The sequence below is a fragment of the Caloenas nicobarica genome, chromosome 2 (assembly GCF_036013445.1).
Source record: "Caloenas nicobarica isolate bCalNic1 chromosome 2, bCalNic1.hap1, whole genome shotgun sequence".
NCBI classification, from domain to species: Eukaryota; Metazoa; Chordata; class Aves; order Columbiformes; family Columbidae; genus Caloenas; species Caloenas nicobarica.
The window spans coordinates 165,360,193-165,377,912 of record NC_088246.1 but is presented as its reverse complement, the minus strand read 5'-3'; the positions used below and the strand labels follow the sequence as shown (position 1 = coordinate 165,377,912).

Genomic DNA, 17,720 nt, shown 5'->3' with positions numbered 1-17,720 from the left:
CCGGTCCTGCCCTGCCGGAGCGTGCCGGGATCTGCCCACGCAGCGCCCGGTGCCCGCCCCGCACCCCCCGGGGACACCGGGCACCCGGAGCCGTGGGACTCTGGGCACTCCATCCCCACAAACCCCACGGGGACCCCGCGGCGGCGGGGCCGGGAGCGGCAGCAGGAAGGAAGCGTGTGGGGCGCGCTCGCTCGGCGGGTACGTGCGCACCGGGGGGGCACGGCCACTGCCACACCCCACCCAGCGGGACCCGCACCCTAAAAGTCCCTGGCACCCAGGTGAGCCCGGGCCATGGCAGGACAAGGGCCGGGCCACGGCCACGCCGCGGGCAGGACCCCCGGGCAGGACCCCCGGGCAGGGCGTGGGAGGAAGTGGCGGCACCGCGGGCAGGGCTGGCGGCAGCGCCCGGGGCTGGCACGGCGTGGCGGGGGACGGGGACAGGCGTGGGACGCGGGGACCCCGCACCCCGACTGCTTGCACATGGGGGAGGCAGGCGGTCCTGGCCCCCATCACCAGCTTCGGCCCCACGGTGCTGCCCCATAGCCCGCCCTGGGGACACCGCCCCAGCGTGGGGGGGTCTGCCCCTGGGGACACCGCCCCAGCAGAGGAATCTGACCCTGGGGACACCGCCCCGCATCAGAATGTGCTCCACAGCCTGCTCTGGGGACACTACCCCAACATGGGGGGTCTGCCCCATAGCCTGCCCTGGGGACACCGCCCCAGAGCGGGGGGTCTGTCCCTGGGACACCGCCCCAGCCCGGGGGTGCGCCCCGCCGTGGCGCAGCCCGTGTCGCGGTACCTTTCCTGCCCTCCGAGGCCCGCAGCACGGCCAGGTACAGGTTGTCCTCGGAGCCCGAGCGCTGTCCCCCGGCCAGAGCCTCCTCCTGGCTGCGCAGCCGCTGCCGGGACATGGTGCTGCCGCGCTGAGCCCCGACTCAGCTCAGCCCAGCTCAGCTAAGCCCAGCTCAGCCCGGCCCGTCCCAGCGCCGCTCCGCCCGCTGCCGGGAGCTGTGGGGCGGCCCCGGGGAGGAGACTGGGGTTCCCTCCCCCCGCCCCGGCCCACAGGAAACCTCCGGCCCGCGGCTCCTTAACCCTTCCCTGCCCGGGGCCGCGGGGATGGGCCGGGGACCCCCGCCCAGGGGGAGCCGCCGTGCCCCCCGGGGAGCCGGCACCCCCCGGCCCCACACCGCGGGACGCCGGGGCTGGGAGTCCGGGCGGTGTGGGATCCCCCGTCCTGATGCTGGGGTACCCAGAAACCTGCTGCCCCATGTCCCGGAGCTGCAGAACCCCTGGTCCCCACACCCCAGGGCCTTGGGACCCCCAGGTCTGTGAGTCTGGAGGGTTTGGGACCCCCCTGCCCCATGTCCCGGAGCTGCAGAACCCCTGGTCCCCACACCCCGGGGCCTCGGGACCCCCAGGTCTGTGAGTCCGGGGGCTTTGGGACCCCCCTGCCTCATGTCCCAGAGCTGCAGGACCCCTGGTCCCCACACCCTGGGACCTCGGGACCCCCAGGTCTGTGAGTCCGGAGGGTTTGGGACCCCCCTGCCCCATGTCCCGGAGCTGCAGGACCTCTGGTCCCCACACCCTGGGACCTCAGGACCCCCAGGTCTGTGAGTCCAGGAGGTTTGGGACCCCCAAGTCCCCACAGCACAAGACCTTGGGACGCCCCGGTCTGTGAATCCAGGGAGTTTGGGGTCCCCCCTGGTCCCCACACCCCGGGTCCTCGGGACCCCCAAGTCTGTGAGTCCAGGGGGGTTGGGACTCCCAGCCCCACATCCCAGAGCTGCAGGACCCCTGGTCCCCACACCCAGGGACCCCCAGGTTTCCAAGCCCAGAGGCTCGGGACCCCCAGGTTCACAAGCTCAGGACATCTCATCCCACTGCGCAGGGTCCTCGGGACAAGCCTGTCCCCAAGCTCAGAGGCCACCACCCCCTAGTCCCCCAGCTGGGACCTCCAAGAGCCCCCAGGCCTTGTCCCCAGGGGCCTTGGCACCACTCGGGTCCCATGTCCAGGGTCCTAAGGACCCCCCAGCCCCACAACCCAGAGCCGTAGGACCCACGGTCCCAGTAACCTGGGGAACCACGTCCCACATCCTGGAACGTCCCACACTTGGGGCACTCGGAGCCCCGGGGGACACACCACGGAGCATCTGCTGCCGTGTGGCCATCAAGCACACACCGTGCTGACCGGTGACACCGCCAGCCTTGGGGACCGCAGGAAGGATCTGACTGGTGACACCACCAGCCTTGGGGACCACAAGAAGGATTCGGGGCTCACACCCCACTAGGTGACACGTCCCACCTGGGACCATGCAGGACCCCACCCAGTCACACGTCCCTGCTTGGGGACCCGGCTCTGGGGACCTCTGGGCAGGGTGGTGGCACTGGGGAGGCCCACGGCCGCTCTGCTGCCTGCCCTCTGCACCCCACCGCTTGGGGACATCGGGGTGCCACAGGGACCTCAGAGTGGCAGAGGGATCTTGGGGTAGCAGGAGGACCTTGGGGTGGCACAGGGACCTTGGGGTGGCAGGGGGACCTCGGGGTGGCACAGGGACCTTGGGGTGGCAGGGGGACCCCGCACGGCTCCAGGCCAGCACCCTGCCCGCGGCACCCAGGCCACCTGTCATGGGGCACAGGCAACCAGGGAAAGCACCGCCATGGGTGCCCCCAGCGCTGCCAGCGCGGCAGAGCCCAGCGCCGCGGCCCGCACCCACGTCCTGCCCACGCAGCGCCAACGCCAACGCCAGCACCAAACAACACCGGCGCCGGCGGGCGCAGCCTGACCCTTGCATGGAGTCCAAGGGACACGGGGCCGGCGCGTTCTCCCGCCGTGACTCACGGCGCACTCTGCCCGAGGCTCCGTGTGCCGTGGGGAGCGCCGGCAGCACCCACCTCCGCGGGCAGCCCCGGCCGTGCCAAAGTGAGCAGCCACGTGGGACCAGGCCCGAGGCTGAGAGCCGGCGGCACAGGGGGGCCGGCAGGATTTGGGGTGCACGGTGAGATGGGGCAGAGGGGGTCTGGGGCCCCCGGGCAGCCGGTGCCACCGCAGGGGGTGTGGAGGGGCTGCGGGCAGGGGCTGCCCGGGAGGAGGCGCCCGGTGCAGGCAGCACCGCGCTGCCGGCACGCTGCCCGCCGGGGCAGGGCCGGGTGGCTGCCCAGGAATGCAGGCGGCACCGCGCTCCACATGCACATTTTCCGCCCGGAGCACATCTGGCGCGGAGCACATCTGGCGCAGGGAGCCCGGCTGACGCCGGCGCACGTCAGAGGGCAGGGACATACCAGAGCCGCTGCTCACCGCGCCGCGGCCGGCACGTGGGCACCGGGACATGGGGCGACGGCATCACCGACGGGGCAACGCGGGGCCGGGCCAGCGGCACTGCCGGGTGACGCACGGTGGCACCGTGCCAACCCACGGCACCGCGTGCTCCTCCACCTGTGCCCAGGCGCTGGTGCCAGCACCGCCTCCACCTGCACAGACAGATGAGCCGTGGCGGTGCCGGTGCCGCAGGGATCCGGATCGCGGAGCCAGGAGCTCTTCTGACCTCCAGGGCCATGGCACCATCTGGCACAACAGCGGCAGCCCGGGCACTGCACGGTGACAGAGCAGCACAGGCTGCTGGCGAGCACCAGACAGGAGGCACCACCGGCTCCGGCACAACCCAGCACGGCCAGCGCATCCCAGGGTGAGGCACCGGGCTGGAACCCATGCCCACGCTCGGTCACCATCGTCCCCCCACCACCGCCGCATGCGCTGACCCACAGCCTTGGCACCAGTGTCCCCAAGCTGGTGACATCCCTGCAGCCTTGCACCGGCCCCACCCGGGTCCCCGGGGCTGCGGCAGCTCCCGGCCTGGCCACACCGCCCCGGCTGCCAGACCCCAGCGGGGACAGCCAGGGAACAGCCGCCGCGCTCGGCACGGGGACACGGCTCCTCACCAACAGCCGCCGCGCTCGGCACGGGGACACGGCTCCTCACCAACAGCCGCCGCGCTCGGCACGGGGACACGGCTCCTCACCAACAGCCGCCGCACTCGGCACGGGGACACGGCTCCTGGCCGCAGGCGGGAGGGACGGGGCCCGCGGGCAGCGTGGGTGGGGACGCGGCAGCCGGCGGCGTGGGCGCTTTGAAGAGCTGAAGAGGCAGAACAGCCGGCGCAGCCCCTGGCGCAGGCAGCGCTACCAGCACAGGCAGGGCCCCCGGTGCAGGCAGGGTCCCTGGTGCAGGCAGGGCTCTGGCACAGGCAGCTGCCAGCCCGGCCAGGCCGGATGGGCAGGAGCAGCCTCAGCCCTCGGCTCCAGGCCCTGCGGGTGCCGGCACCGGCCGCACCAGCACAGCCGCCTCCCACGGCATCGCCACACCGGCCGGGAGCAGACGGGGCCGCAGCGCCTTGGCTGCTGTCCCTGCGCCAGGACCCCCCCAAACCCCCACCCCGGAGCATGGCAGCACCGCCAGCACCGCCGGGTCGGTACCACCCACTGCAGGTGATGGGACAGCAAGGGGGAGCACCCAGGGACCCCAAAGCACCGGCACAGGGGGCGGACTCAGCTGGACTCTTCCCCAGCCCCCATCACCCCTCCCCACGGCACCCAGCCCCCCCAGCCAGAGCGCGGCTCTCCCGTGCACCACGACGGGCACCCCCTGCCTGCACCAGCTGCCTGCAGGCAGGAAACGGGCGCTGCCGGGCCGGCCGCCAGCACCCAGCACCGCGGGGGATTCCCGGCGTGGGCAGCCCCGCCAGCTGCATGTTCGGCACGGGCTGCGAGTGGGAAGCAGCTCCGCGCCAAACCGAGCCGACGCGCCGTGGCCCGATCGGGATGACAAGGCAGCGAACGTGTTGCAAAACGCCGCGGGTGCTTCCGCCGGCACAGAAGGAACGTGGCTGCACCCAGGGGTGGGGACCCTGAGCCGGCCCCGCCAGAGCCTCCCACCCGCCGGGCAGGCCATGGCCGCGCGTGGGGACGCTGGCAGAGCACCCAGGGCTGCAGGGACACGGCACCGGGGGCTCAGTTCCAGCGCCTGGGTCACCCTGTGGTGACACACGTGAGGCACCCATGGGGCTGGGGGGTCTGCTGGGGAGGAGGGTCGGTACAGCCCAGCCCAGCTCAGCTTGGCCCAGTTCAGCTCAGCTCAGCCCAGCCTGGCTCAGCCCCGTCCAGCTCAGCTCAGCATAGCTCAGCTCAGCATAGCTCAGCTCAGCCCGGCTCAGGTCAGCTCAGCCCCGTCCAGCTCAGCTCAGCTTGGCTCAGCCCAACACAGCTCAGCTCAGCTTGGCTCAGTTCAGCTTAGCTCAGCTCAGCCTGTTTCAGCTCGGCTCAGCTCAGGTCAGCCCAGCCTGGCTCGGTCTGGCTCAGCTCAGCCCGGCTCGGCTCAGCTCGGCTCAGCTCAGCCCAGCCCAGCCCAGCCCAGCCCAGCCCCTCTTGGAGGCGGGGCTCTCGGACAGGCCCCGCCCCTCCCCGCCGCCCCCCCCGTCCCGGAGCCCCCCCCCGTTCCCGGGGTCTCCCTCGACGCGCAGCGGCCCCGGTCCCGTTTCCCCCCCCGGAGCGAGTCCCGGCCCGGCCCCGCGGGGTTCCCCCCGCCCCGGGTCCCCCCCCCCGCCCCGCTCCCGTCCCGGGGCCGCCCCACGCACCGGCGCAGCAGAGCCGGGCGCTCAGGAACCGCCGCCGCTCGGACTCGGAGCCGCCGCTCAGCCAGGGCCCGGGGGGGGCGGGGGGGCTGCCGGGGGGGCTGCCCGCCATGCTCGCTCCGCGCCCGCCGCACCGCCCGGACGGCAACGGGGCCGCAACGGCGACGGCAACGGGGCCGCAACGGCGACGGCAACGGGGACGCGGCCCGAGCGGGCCCCGCCCCCCGCCCCGCCCCGCCCGGCCCCGCCCCGCTCCGCCCGCACCCCCGGGCCCCAGGGACCCCCGCTCCGCCCGGGCGGGACCCCCTCTCATCCCGCACCCGGGACCCCTGTGCTGGGGACCCAGCCAGCACCGGCACCCCCTCCCCTCTGCACCCAGAGACCCCCCCCGCAACCAGATACGCCCTCCCCCCTGCACCCCACCCTGCACCCAGATGCCCCCTCTCCTCTGCACCCTCCCTCTGCACCCAGAGACCCCCCCCGCAACCAGATACGCCCTCCCCCCTGCACCCCACCCTGCACCCAGATGCCCCCTCTCCTCTGCGCCCTCCCCCTGCACCCAGAGACCCCCACACACTCTGCACCCCCTCTCCTGCACCCAGAGCCCCCTGCCCTTGCACCTAGTGTCCCTGCACCCAGAGCCCCCCTCCTTTCTACACCCCCCTTTCTGCAGGGCCGGCAGCCCCCTCCTTCCCGCCGCTGCAGGCAGGGCTGGGGCTCCCCCAGCACCCCGCTCCTGTGAGCTGCAGGCAGCTGCCTGCGCCTGGCACGAGCCCCCGGGAGCCCCCCCAGCACCGCAGCCACGGGGCACCCCAACATCCCCAGCACCCAGGGCCCCAACCCCCCCGCACACACCGAACACCCCCAGTGTCACCCCCCCGGCGCCCCCAGCCCTCCCCGGCATCAGTCCCCGGTACTGAACCTCCCCGGCATCGCCCCCCGGTACTGAACATCCCCGGCATCGCCCTCCGGTACTGAACCTCCCCGGCATCGCCCCCCGGTACTGAACCTCCCCGGCATCGCCCTCCGGTACTGAACATCCCCGGCATTGCCCCCCGGTACTGAACATCCCCGGCATCGCCCCCCGGTACTGAGCCTCCCCGGCATCGCCCCCCGGGTGCCGCGGACCCGGTGAGGGGAGCAGGGCATCCCCGGGGGAACACCCCCAGGGTCCCCACGCAGAGAGAAGCCCCCGGCACTGCCCCCCCGGGAGCTGCCGGGCCCCCCTGTGCCGGCACCCAGGCGGCAGCTGCCACCCCACACCCCGGCCCACAGCCCCCCCGGCCCCGGCGCCGGCCGGAGCCCCCGCGGGACGGCGGTCCCGGGGGATGGCACCGCGGGGACACCCCCGGCGCCCCGGCACCTGCCTCCTCGGCCGCAGCAGCAGCAGCAGAGCTCGACCAGCATCGTGCCGTCCCGGCCCCGGCCGCGCTCCCCCCGCTCCCCCCGGGCTGGGCCGTGGCCGGGGGGGCGCGGAACCGCGGCCGGTGACTCAACCAGCCCACGGCCGCTGCCAGCGCGGCCCCTCCTGCTGCCGGCCCCATCCCGGCCAGGGACCGAGCCCCCCCCGCGCTGGGACCCCCCAATGCCACCGGGGACGGGGACGGGACCCCCGGGCAGGGCCAAGCCCGGGGGGTTCGGGGTTTGCCCCGGCAGCACTCGGGGTGCGGGGGGTTCCGGGGCTCGGCACATCGCCCGCAGCCGGGGAGCGGGGGCTTGCGTGCCAAAACCGGCCGTGGTGCCACCCGGACGGGACGAGCCAGGCCGGGCGTGGGGGCTGGGCACGGCACGACCCACGGCTCTGCCCCACGGCCCCGCGGCCCAGCTGCGCCGCGCAGATAAGGAGCTGGGGGGGCGGGGGGGCCGGGCCGGGCCGATTAGTGCCCGGCGAGCAGGAAACGCCGCCTGGAACCGGGACACGTTTCCTTCGGGATGTGCGTGCTGCCCTGGCCACGCTTGCCACGGCCCCAACACGGTTGCCACAGCCCCAACACGGTTGCCACGGCCCCAACACGGTTGCCACAGCCCCAACACGCTTGCCACGGCCCCAACACGGTTGCCACGGCCCCAACACGGTTGCCACGGCTGCCCCCAGCCCGCGGGGGACCCCCTCGCCCCATGGGCAGAACCGTGGGGGCCGTGGGGCAGCGTGGGGAAGAGCCTCCCCACGCCGGCTGGGTGCCGTGCGGGGGGGCTGTGCCGCGGGGCTGTGCCGGGGGGGTTGTGCCGAGGGGGCCCGGCTGCTGCCAGCGCGGGCTGTGGCTGTTTCCCATGAATTCGGTGAGTCATCGGCCAAACTGCAGCCGGCGGCAGCATCCGACCCCCCCGGCCCCCGGGCTGGCACAGCCGGAACCACCAGCGCGGTGGAAAAGCTGAGTGGAGCGGGCGGGGGGGGGGGGTTCCCAAACCTCTGGGGGCTCCCCCGCCCACCGCTGCCGCCGCCACGTCTCTGGCCACAGTTCTGGCAGTCCTGGCAACGGGAGCGGGGCCCAAACAAACAGCCGGCAGCATCCTGGCCCTGCTGCCGACGGCGCTGCCACAGCCACCAACGCCCCACGCGCTGGCAGCACCATGCCACCACCACCGTGCCACCACCACCGTGCCACCACCACCGTGCCACTGCCCCCGGCCCCTCCCCGCCTGGCCAGATCCCTCCACACACCCAGACCCACCACCCTGCCCGATCCCTGCTCCATCCCAGCCCCACAGTAGCCAGGGGGGAGCACTGTGGGGGGGTCTGGCCTCGCCTGGGGATGGGCCAGGGGCTCCCCCCGTGCTGCCCCCTTGGGGTGTCCTTGTTTGGGGCACAGGAACCGGGGACATGGAGCCCACGGCACCACCAACACTCTCCTGAGCATCCCCTGGAGACCCTCCATTCTCCTCAGACCAGCAGCGGCTGCAGGTCGGGGATGCCCCCCCGGCACAGCTGGGCACAGCTGGGCACAGGGATGGAGAAACTGGACACGAGCACCGGCCAGGCCGCGGTGCTGCGGTAAACACTCGCTCAGGTGCCATGCCAAAACTGCAACGCAAGCGGCCGGGTGCAGAGCTGGGCAGCCCCTCCCGGGCCCTGAGGCAGCCCCCCCGCACGTGTTCCAGGAAGGATGCTCAGAAATAGACCCCCCCGCTCACCGCCCCGGCCCCCCCGGCGCATGTCACGCTGCGGCACAGGGACCACGGGCAGAAAAAGCCCCCAAGCGCAGGGGGGGAACTGGGGAGGCGCAGAACCGGGTACAATCGGTGCTGCCGGAGCCCCCCGGCCCCCCCGGCGCTGGGAGGTCATGGCGCAGCGCAGTGGGATGATGGGCCCCAGCAGGTGTGACCTTGGGGGTGCCCTTCGGCCAGCGCTGGGCAGGCGCCAGGGACAGCGGCCCCCCCAGCCCGTCAAGGTGCCCTGCCCGCCTTATCTGGCAGCAGTGCTGCCTGCACAGGCAGCAGCACAGGCAACGGCATAGGCCGGGCCACCCGCTGCCAGGGTGGCTGCAGCATCTCCCACTGGTGCTGCTCACCGCGGCGAGTGCGCGGCTGCAGTTTCCCCAGCTCAGCTGCTGTGGTGGGGGTGCCGGAGCCGTCCCGGAGTGGGCAGCACGATGCGGGCAGCACGATGCAGGCAGCACGATGCAGGCAGCACGATGCAGGCAGCGTGACAGCTCCCAGTGCCGTGCACAGATCGACGGAAACCGCAGCCAACGCCCTGGAAAGTGCTGGTGGGGGGGCCGGGACCGCGGTGGGGGGACCAGGACCACAGCGGCTGGCACCGCAGCTGCCGGTGTCACGGCAGATGCGGATGTGGCCCTGGCAAGAGGGATGCACGTGGCCACGGCCGCACAGGCGAGGGGTGCGAGGGGTCTCATGGGAGCTCAGGATGCGGCTTTGCCGACAGGGATGGCGGTGTGAGAAGGGGGGGCCCAAGTACCCACCAAATAACCTGCACTGCCTGCCAGCACTGGCATCTGCACCAACGCCGCAGTGCCCCTGCCCCGGCCCCCGCCGTCCTGCCATGTCACCAGATCCCTGTCCCCAAAAATATTTGGCACCTTCACGCCCGGGGAAAACACCTGCTGCTTCCTGGCAGGGAGATGTCGGCTGTTGGATCCCCAAAAATGATGGGAAGGGGGCTGGGGATGCTGCGGGCTCTCGGGGTGGGGACGCCAAGAGGGCTGGATGGGGACACAGCATTGACGACCCCACCCTGGGGGGGCTGCTGCTTGTACCCCCACTCCCAATGGTGTCGGAGCGGGGGGGTCACGGCGCTGAGTCACCGCGGGTACCAGGATGCGCCGCATCCCCCCCCCGGCAGGTGGGTCCCCCCTAAAGCCCCCCAGGAGCCACCTCCCCGCCCCAGCGGGACAGCAGGTCCCTCCTCCCCCCTCTCCTCCCACACCCCCCCGGTGGGGGTGGGCGGGGCGAGGGGCCGAGCCGAGCGGAGCCGAACGGAGCCGAACTCACCTGCATCCCCCGGTTCGGCCCGACGCCGCCAGTACCAGACCAGGGCCAGGGATGCTGCGTGTCCCGCGGCCACCAGCGAGGGGAAGAGGTGACCGGTGTCCTCCATGGGGACACGGCTCGGGCTCGGCTCGGGCTCGGCGGGGCAGGGACGCTGCAGCGCCCGCCCCCCCCGGGGCAGATCCTGCTCCGCCTTAACCCCTCCCGCTCCGCGGCGGGGAGACGCCTTCCTCACCGCTCTACCGGCAGGATCGGGCCCCCCCCTCCCGTGTCCTCGCCCCCCCCCGCCCCGGTCCGCCCCCCCCCATCACTCACATCTCGGCTTTTTATATCCCGTCCGGGTGGCGCCAGAGCCCCCCCTAACCCCCCCCTTTCCTCGTTCCGGCGGGTCTCACCTACCCGGCACGACCTTCATGGGCAGGCAGGGCGCGGGCAGCAGCGGGCAGGGCGCGGGCAGCAGCGGGCAGCGCGGAGCGAGGGTGCAACGCGGCTCCGCCGGTGGCGGGGGCAGGGGGGGGCGGGCAGGGAGCGGGCGCCGATATAAATAACCGGGGCCCGTCACCGAGCCCGAGTTAGAACATGACACGGGTGGGGGCGGGACGAGGCGGCCGCGGCACCCCGGGACCCCCGGACCCCCGGCGCCGGGGGGGTTAACCCGGCCGCCACCTCGGGGAGCTAATTACACCGGCACTAATGACTGCAAACGGGCCCGCCGGTGGAGGAACGCGCCCCGTCGGGACGGGCACCGGGCTGGGGGAGCTGGGGGGGGGCGGCGGGACCCGCTCCGCCCCGCGGGGACCCCCGCAGCCCCCCGCCGCCGGCGCGACCCCGTCCCCGCCAGCCGGGACTCCAGGCCTGGTTTTCCCGCAGCGGCTCCCCGGAGCGGAGGGAAAACCCGGACCCGGATCCAGCGGAGCGGCGGGACGGCGCAGCGCCGGGAGGGGCCGGGGCTCCGCGGCCGCGCCCCACGGGACCCCCCCACGCGGGGCCGGGCAGGGGCTCGGGCAGCCCCCAGCCCCACGGGCCCCCCCCACGGGGGACAGGGTCTCGGGCAGCCCCCAGCCCCACGGCCGGTCCCCCCGCGCCGCAGCACCCACCCGCGGTCCCGCAGCCCAGCGCGGGGAGCGACCCCCGGCCGGGAGGGGAGGCCTCGGGGGACCCCCCCGGAGCCGTGGGACGGGGTCGGGGGGGGCGCACGGCGCCCCCGGGCTGTGGGAAGGGGCGAGCGGGGCAGAGCGGGGGGCGAGCGGGGGAATGCGCTGAGCAGGACGGGGCCGCCCCACGCAGGACCACGCACCCACGGGGACATCGGGGGCCCGGCCCCCCCCCGGCGGCCGGTGACTCACGGCGCTGGCAGCGAACGAGGCCGGCGCCTCCGGGCTGGAAACTTGGAGCAGCGGCTGCCCAGGGGCTGCGGGACTGAGTCACCGCCGGGGGGGGGTGGGACCGGCGGCCGGGATGGGGGGAAACCGGCGGCTGGGGGGGGGTCTCTCACGCCGGCTGCAGCTGCCCCGCCCGGGGGAGCCGAGGCCCCGCGGCCCCCGCAGGATCCAGCTGCCGCGATCGTGTGTCGGGATCGCGTGTCGCTGGGGGGGGGCCGGGGCGGGCACCCCCCGCAGGCCCCGGCCGCGGGCAGCCCCCTCCCCACCACAGCCCTGTCTGCCCCAGCTGCCGCTGTCCGTCCGTCTGTCCGTCCGGACCCACCCTGTGCACAGCGGGGACCCGGGGGTGCGGCCCCCCCACGGCACAGCTTCCCCCACAGCACAGCCCCCCCCACGGTGCAGCCCCCTGCCCACCGTGGGGACTCCGGGGGGGCGGCAGCAGTGACACCCCCGGCAGCACCGAGTGTCCCCTTGGGCACCCCGGCGAGCCACCCTGTTGCACCCTGGCACACCCGGCCCCCCAGGGACCACTGAGACCCCCAGGGACCACCCCAGCCCCAGCAGTGAGGGCCCCCCCGTGCCCAGCCCATGGGCAGGGGGTACAGCAGGGCCCGGCCCCTCCTGCCCCACAGGACGCCGGAGCTCTGCCGGGATGCTGGGGACGTGGTGGCCCCTGAGCCCCCCAGGACCCCTCTGCAGCTCCGGGGCTGCAGGTGACCCTGACCTTGGCAGGTGACCCCGACCTTGGCCGCACAGGGAGGGCGCCGGGGGGGCCGCCTGCCCTGGGGCTGGAGACGGGGGACATCAGCTCAGCATGGGGGGCTTGCTGGAGCGGGGGCTGCTGAGCCCCCCCGGGAGCCAGAAGCGTGAAGGTACCCCCACATGCCCCCACCCACGAGAGCACACGGGGGACACCCGGGGCGAGGGCTGACGAACCCTCCTCCCGCCCAGCCCGGGGGTCCCGGCGCAGGGTTCCCCTCCCGCGGGTGCCGGTTGGTACCTGGGGCTGGGCCGGGCTGGGGGGGCGGATGTGACACTCCCCCCGCAGCGGTGGCCGTGACGGGCTCCACGTGCCGCTCGCCCTCCTCCTTCCTGCGGTAGAGCCGGTCGCCACCGGCGGGACGTGTCCTACCGGTGCCCGTAGCGGTGTCGGCGGCAGCGGGGCGGCGGGCGGGGGCGGCGGGGCGGCGGGTGCGCTGCAGGGACAGCGGGACGATCTCGGGGGGCAGGCGCAGGTACTGGCGCAGGTAGGCGATGCCCTCGTCCGTCAGGTACCAGTAGAAGTGCCGCCAGGCGAAGGTCTCCCGCACCAGCCCGCGGGAGCGCAGCGAGGCCATGGCGCGCAGCACCGCCACGTTGGGCACGCCGGGCAGCTGCGGGTGGGCGCGCTGCGGCCGCGGGTCCTTCTCGGCCACCAGCACGCCCTCGCGGAACAGCAGCTCCAGGATGGCGCGAAGCCGCTCCAGCGGCATCAGCATCCCGGCCACCATGGCGGGGTTCGGCGCGGTGCTCGGTACAGCACACGGTACGGCTCGGTACAGCCCGGGTACGGCTCGGCACGGCCCGGGGTGCTCTGGCACGGGTCACCACAGCTCGGTACGGCTCGGTACGGCCTGGCACGGGTCACTGCTGCTCGGCACGGCTCTGTATGATCTGGCACGGCTCGGTACGGTCTGGCACGGCTCGGCACGCTCAGTGCGGTCTGGTACGGTTCGGTACGGCCCGGTCTGGCCGGCCCGGCTCGGGATGGCGCGACACGGCTCGGCACGGCTCGGCACAGCCCGGCACAGCCCGGCCAGCGCTGGCTGCCTGCGGGGCGCAGACGGCGGCGGCTCCTCCCCCGGGCCGGGGGGGTCGGGGGGGCCGCGGTCCCGCCGCTCGGCCCAGCCCTGACTCAGCGGCCCCTCCCCGGCCTCGCCACCCGCCGGGGGGGCCGCAGCCGGGCCCGCTCCCCCCGCGCTGCCACCGCCGCTCCGGGGCGGGGACGGGACGGGACGCGCCGCCCGCCCGACCCACCCGGCCGGTTCCGCCTGGGAACCCCCCGGGCCCGCCCGCCCCCCGCCCCGCCCCGGAGCCGCCGCCCAGCGGGGGGGGAACCTGCGCCGGGGGGAGCGGGCCGAAGGGGCCCTGAGCCGGGCGGGAGCGGGGGCGGCCGCCACCTGCCCGAGGACGTGGCCCCCGCGCCCCCCGGGAGCAGCTCGCCGGCTGCAGGCAGGGAGACAGGCAGGGAGACAGGCAGGGATGTGGGCAGGGATGTGGGCAGGGATGTGGGCAGGGATGTGCAGGCAGAGCTGCGGGAACGGGGGCAGGCAGGGATGGGGGCAGGGGGGTGCAGGCAGGGATGGAGGCAGGGGGGTGCAGGCAGGGGGGTGCAGGCAGGGCTGTGCAGGCAGGGATGGAGGCAGGGGGGTGCAGGCAGGGCTGTGCAGGCAGGGATGGAGGCAGGGCTGCAGGCAGGGATGGAGGCAGGGCTGCAGGCAGCACTCCAGTGGCCCATCCTGCCAGTGTCAATATTTGCTCCGCTCCTGCCCTGTTTGTGCGGGGGTGGGGGCCAGGCTGGCCAGGGCGGCCACAGCCCCAGGGGGACACACGTCCCATGTCCCCACGTCCCCAGGGTCCCGCAGCAGCCGGTGGGACGGGCGCTCATCCCCAGGGCTGGCAGGTGGGGACGGGGCAGCTGCCACCGCGGCCACCCCCAGCGCCAGTGGCACTGGCAGCTGCTGCCACCCACACAGCGGCACCGTGGGGACTCCATCACGGCCACACCACACCCTGGGGACCCCGAGCACCACGTGGGGAGAACCCCCCCACTCCCGGCACCCTGGATCCGCACCCGCGGGCGCACCCGGCCCTGTGGGGGAGTGTGGGTGCCACCCGCGGGCACCCGGATCGTTTCCTGCTGCCGTCACGTGCCAGCGCCCGTGCCAAGAGCAGCGGGGACTCTGGGACAGCCCGGAGTGCCGGGCACTCACCTGTCCCCATGTGACATCCCCATGGAGCCCCAGGGTCCTACGGCAAAGCGACTGGGGGTCCCCCACCCCAGGGGGTCCCCACGCCGGGGGGCCCCAGCCCCACAGCCCTGAAACAGGACAGGGCCACCACCGCCACAATGCCTGACCCCCCGGCCAGTGCAGTGGGACAAGGGGACACTCTGACCATGGTGGGACACGTGGACACTCGGACCGTGGTGGGACATGGGGACACTCTGACTGCGGCAGCATCTGGCACAGAAGGGACCTCCCAGCAGCTGGGGGGGGACGGGGGGCCTGGGGGACGCTGTGGCCTTGGGGACAGCATCAGCTGCAGAAGTGGCACCAGCACCCCTGTCCCTGCTGATGGCACCACCAGGAGCAGAGCGGCAAGGGGGGTGCTGAGATTCCCGGGGACAGGGGACAGAGACCCCAGCACAGGGGACAGAGACCCCGGTACAGGGGACAGAGACCCCGGCACAGGGGACAGAGACCCCAGCACAGGGGAACAGAGACCCCGGTACAGGGGACAGAGACCCCAGCACAGGGGACAGAGACCCCGGTACAGGGGACAGAGACCCCAGCACAGGGGACAGAGACCCCGGTACAGGGGACAGAGACCCCAGCACAGGGGACAGAGACCCCAGCACAGGGGAACAGAGACCCCGGTACAGGGGACAGAGACTCTGGTACAGGGCACAGAGACCCGGCACAGCGGACAGAGACCCTGATAAAAGGGGCAGAGACCCCGGCACAGGGGGCTGCCCCCCCCAGCTGTCCTCCCCAAGCTGTCCCAAGGTGGTGGCAGCTGTGGTGGCAGCACAGGGAGGGCCCCGCACCGGGACTTGCACAATTTCCCCCTCCCGCTGATTCGGGGGGAGCGGAACCCCCGGGAGCACCGGCTGGTGCCAAACCCCCCCGCGGTGTTCCGGAGCACAGGCCCCCCCGGCCCCAGCACCAACACCCTGCAGTGACCTCCGCACACGGCCCCCAGCAACCAGGGGAGATGGAGACAGCGATGGGGCAGTGATGGGGCAGTGATGGGGCAGTGATGGGGACAGCGATGGGGACAGTGATGGGGCAGCGATGGGGCAGCGATGGAGCAGTGATGGGGACAGTGATGGGGCAGTGATGGGGCAGCGATGGGGCAGCGATGGAGCAGTGATGGGGACAGTGATGGGGCAGTGATGGGGACAGCGATGGGGCAGCGATGGAGCAGTGATGGGGCAGCGATGGGGCAGCGATGGAGCAGTGATGGGGACAGTGATGGGGCAGTGATGGGGCAGCGATGGGGCAGCGATGGAGCAGTGATGGGGACAGTGATGGGGCAGTGATGGGGCAGCGATAGGGACAGTGATGGGGCAGCGATGGGGCAGCGATGGGGCAGCGATGGGGCAGTGATGGGGACAGCGATGGGGCAGTGATGGGGCAGTGATGGGGCAGTGATGGGGACAGCGATGGGGCAGCGATGGGGCAGTGATGGGGACAGTGATGGGGCAGCGATGGGGCAGTGATGGGGCAGTGATGGGGCAGTGATGGGGACAGCGATGGGGACACGGACAGAGGGCAGCGATGGGGGCGCCGTGCCCCCCAGTGCAGGGTCGGCGACAGAAACGATGACACCCCGAGTCCCCCCAGCCCCCTGGTGCCCCCCCCCAGTGCTGGGGGGCAGAGGGCAGGGAGGGGCAGGGGCCGCACTGTGTGACCAGGGACAGATGGATGGACAGACAGACAGACGGCCGGGGCCTGTGGGGACATGTGTCCCCCCATGTAGCCCTTCCCACCCCCGTGTCCCCCAGCCCTCCCCACCACGTCCCAGCCGGCAGCACCAGGACCCCGTCCCCGTGCCGGCGGGTGCAGGGACACGAGAGTGGCCCCCCCAGGACGTGGCACCTACACCCCGGGCCCCGCAGCCAGGTCGTGGCTGCGCCATCCGGCGCCCACCGGGAAGTGCCGCGTCAGCGCCCGCCGCAGTGATCCAACGCGATGTGACAGCCCCGGCGCCAGCGTCCCCCCCGCGCCACACGTGTGCCGGGGACACTGGGCGTGGTGCCGGCAGGCCCGCACCCACTGCGCACCTCAGGCCCGGCACCGCGCCACCCAGACCCGGCTCGGTGCCGGCTTGGCCCACCCCGGTGCTGCCGCAGCCGGTGCCGGCCCCACCACTCACCTGCCCGCCCCACCGCACCCCGGCTCTGGCATGCGGCCCATGCGCCCCAGCGCCGCACCTCAGGGTGCCGTGGGCACCAGCTGCCGGCACATGGTGCTGGGCTCCCCCGCCACCCCACTGCCGGGGGGCTGACCCACAGCTGAGCCTTCGCCCCATGGAGCCCCCGGGCAGGCGGCACATCCCAAATCTGGGGCAGGCTGGCAGGCAGTGGGGCAGGCAGTGGGGCAGGCAGCGGGGCAGGCAGTGCAGGCAGTGGGGCAGGCAGCGCAGGCAGTGCAGGCAGTGCAGGCAGTGGGGCAGGCAGCAGGGCAGGCAGTGCAGGCAGTGGGGCAGGCAGCGCAGGCAGTGCAGGCAGTGCAGGCAGTGGTGCAGGCAGCAGCGCAGGCAGTGCAGGCAGTGCAGGCAGTGGTGCAGGCAGCAGCGCAGGCAGTGCAGGCAGCGCAGGCAGTGGTGCAGGCAGCAGCACAGGCAGTGCAGGCAGCGCAGGCAGTGGTGCAGGCAGCAGCGCAGGCAGTGCAGGCAGTGCAGGCAGCGGTGCAGGCAGCAGTGCAGGCAGTGCAGGCAGTGGTGCAGGCAGCAGCGCAGGCAAGGCCCCGCAGGCAGCAGCTCCTGGGCACAGGTCTGTCACTCCTGTCCCCACACCGGTCCCGCTGCCAGCACCGGTGCCGTGTCCGTAAGCGCTGGCAGGGCCAGAGGATCCCGCGCCGAGCAGAACAAAGGCCCGGCTGTTCGCGGAGGGCACCGCGGCCAGAGCCGGGGGCACCGCGCGCTGGGGCCAGGGCCAGCACCGGGTTATTAATGAGGTCGGGGCCGAGGGGTCCCCCGGCTGTGCCGGTTCTCACCACAAATCAGCCCCGTGGCAGCCCGGGCTCTGCGGGAGGGGGCACAGCCGGGCTCACCCGGCCAGGCCTGCGGCACCACCGCGGCACCGGCACCCCAGAGCGAGTGTGGCCGCACCCCGACCCTCGCCGGGGCCCGTGCCAGCCCCGCGGTGGCTGCCAGGCTGCGGTCACACGGCCGGTGGGGCCGGGGCCCCGTGACCAGCGCCCGCGGTGCCCGTTACTCACGGCCCAGCGCGCCGGCTCTGCGGCACAGCACGGCCACCCCGGCATGGCGCGGCTCCCCGGCG

General features: G+C 74.0%; 1 protein-coding gene across 11 annotated transcripts in view; it reads right to left on the bottom strand.

Moving 5' to 3' along the window:
- PLEC (plectin) overlaps window positions 1-17,720 on the bottom strand; it is a 59,013-nt gene that overhangs the window by 35,274 nt on the left and 6,019 nt on the right. For 5 of the 11 annotated variants that reach the window (XM_065628284.1, XM_065628283.1, XM_065628287.1 and 2 more), the window contains exon 1: window positions 12,453-12,957. The exons of 2 other annotated variants lie outside the window; for them this stretch is intronic. In XM_065628284.1, coding sequence (XP_065484356.1) covers window positions 12,453-12,942 — 490 coding nt within the window. In that variant the 5' untranslated portion in view covers window positions 12,943-12,957. Of the gene's footprint in view, window positions 1-10,073; window positions 10,195-10,469; window positions 10,582-12,452; window positions 12,958-17,720 lie in introns of those variants that run through there. 4 more of the 11 variants (XM_065628292.1, XM_065628293.1, XM_065628289.1 and 1 more) reach the window with 2 other exon arrangements.